Source organism: Phaethon lepturus, unplaced genomic scaffold (genome assembly GCF_000687285.1).
Source record: "Phaethon lepturus isolate BGI_N335 unplaced genomic scaffold, ASM68728v1 scaffold30128, whole genome shotgun sequence".
NCBI classification, from domain to species: domain Eukaryota; kingdom Metazoa; phylum Chordata; class Aves; order Phaethontiformes; family Phaethontidae; genus Phaethon; species Phaethon lepturus.
This window is the reverse complement of record NW_010560241.1, coordinates 1128-2150: the sequence shown is the minus strand read 5'-3', so window position 1 is coordinate 2150 and position 1023 is coordinate 1128. Positions and strand designations below refer to the sequence as shown.

Below are 1023 nucleotides of genomic sequence, written 5' to 3'. Positions count from 1 at the left end.
AGCCCCCCACCGCCACGATAATTGCTCACCCCGGCCACGCCAGGAAGGGGTTCAGTCCGTGGAAAAACTGGGTGCTGGGGTGTTGCAAAGCACCGAGCCAGGATCCGGCCCCACAGGCTCCCCTGTCGCCGGCTCCCGGTGCCGGGAGGGGAGCAAAGGGCAGCGGCTCTGGGAGCCAACGCAGCTCTGCCCACGCCGGACTTTGCCCCACGGGAAGGCTGGCCCCGCGTGGAAAACTCTCTTGCAACCCCACCCTGCTGCTTGCCAGGACCTAAACCCCCCCTGTTTTCCCCCAAAACACACGTGAAGCCCTACCTGGAAGCCGTTGGGGTACCCATCGCCTTCGCCGATGGAGTCCAGGGGGTCTTCGTCGTCCAGCGTCGCCCGCTTGTAGGTCGACATCTGCACGGCGAGACCGGCAAACGAAGGTGCTCAGCGGCTCGGGGTTGAGGAAGAGGAGGAGGAAGGAGGGCGAGGAAGGAATACGCACCCTCTAAAGCCGCCTCCTCCGGGGAGCTAAATCCCGAATGGCTCCGGGGCAGTAAAGCGCTAAACAAACGCCGGAGGAAGGTTATGGAAAGCAATGAAGCCGGAGCCAAAAGCTGAGCGAAGCCCGAACCCGCCTTGCTTTCCCCCGGGGCCGGGTTGTGCAACCTCCCCTTCAGCCTGGAATAGAGCCGGATCCTCCTCCGCCGGCTCCCGGCCCCAAGCGGGGTGAGGGACCCCCCGCCGTGCCAGGGCCCCCCCCGGTGTGCCAGGGACCTAAGAAAGGCTGGTAGCGGAGAAAATAGCTTTTCAGCCCGAAACTACCAGCTCGCTCGCGCTCCACGCCCCGTCTGCGAACCGTGTGCACCCCGAAACACCCCGTGGGGTCCCTCCGAGCACCCAAAGGCAACGGTACCGTGAATTTAGGCGGCCGACAGGCTCCCTCCTGGCTCCCTGGACCCCCGGGTGTTATCGTGTGCCAGTGCCCAGCTCTTATCTCACCCCCCCAGCAGAAAAACAAGGGGAAACCTCACGGGT

At 64.6% G+C, this 1023-nt stretch overlaps 1 protein-coding gene across 1 annotated transcript in view; it reads right to left on the bottom strand.

Moving 5' to 3' along the window:
- LOC104625870 (endothelin-converting enzyme 1-like) overlaps window positions 1–402 on the bottom strand; it is an 8065-nt gene extending 7663 nt beyond the window's left edge. Inside the window, 1 exon segment of the mRNA XM_010293620.1 lies at window positions 316–402. Within this exon segment, the coding sequence (XP_010291922.1) occupies window positions 316–402 (87 nt within the window).
- Window positions 403–1023: the final 621 nt, after the last annotated feature.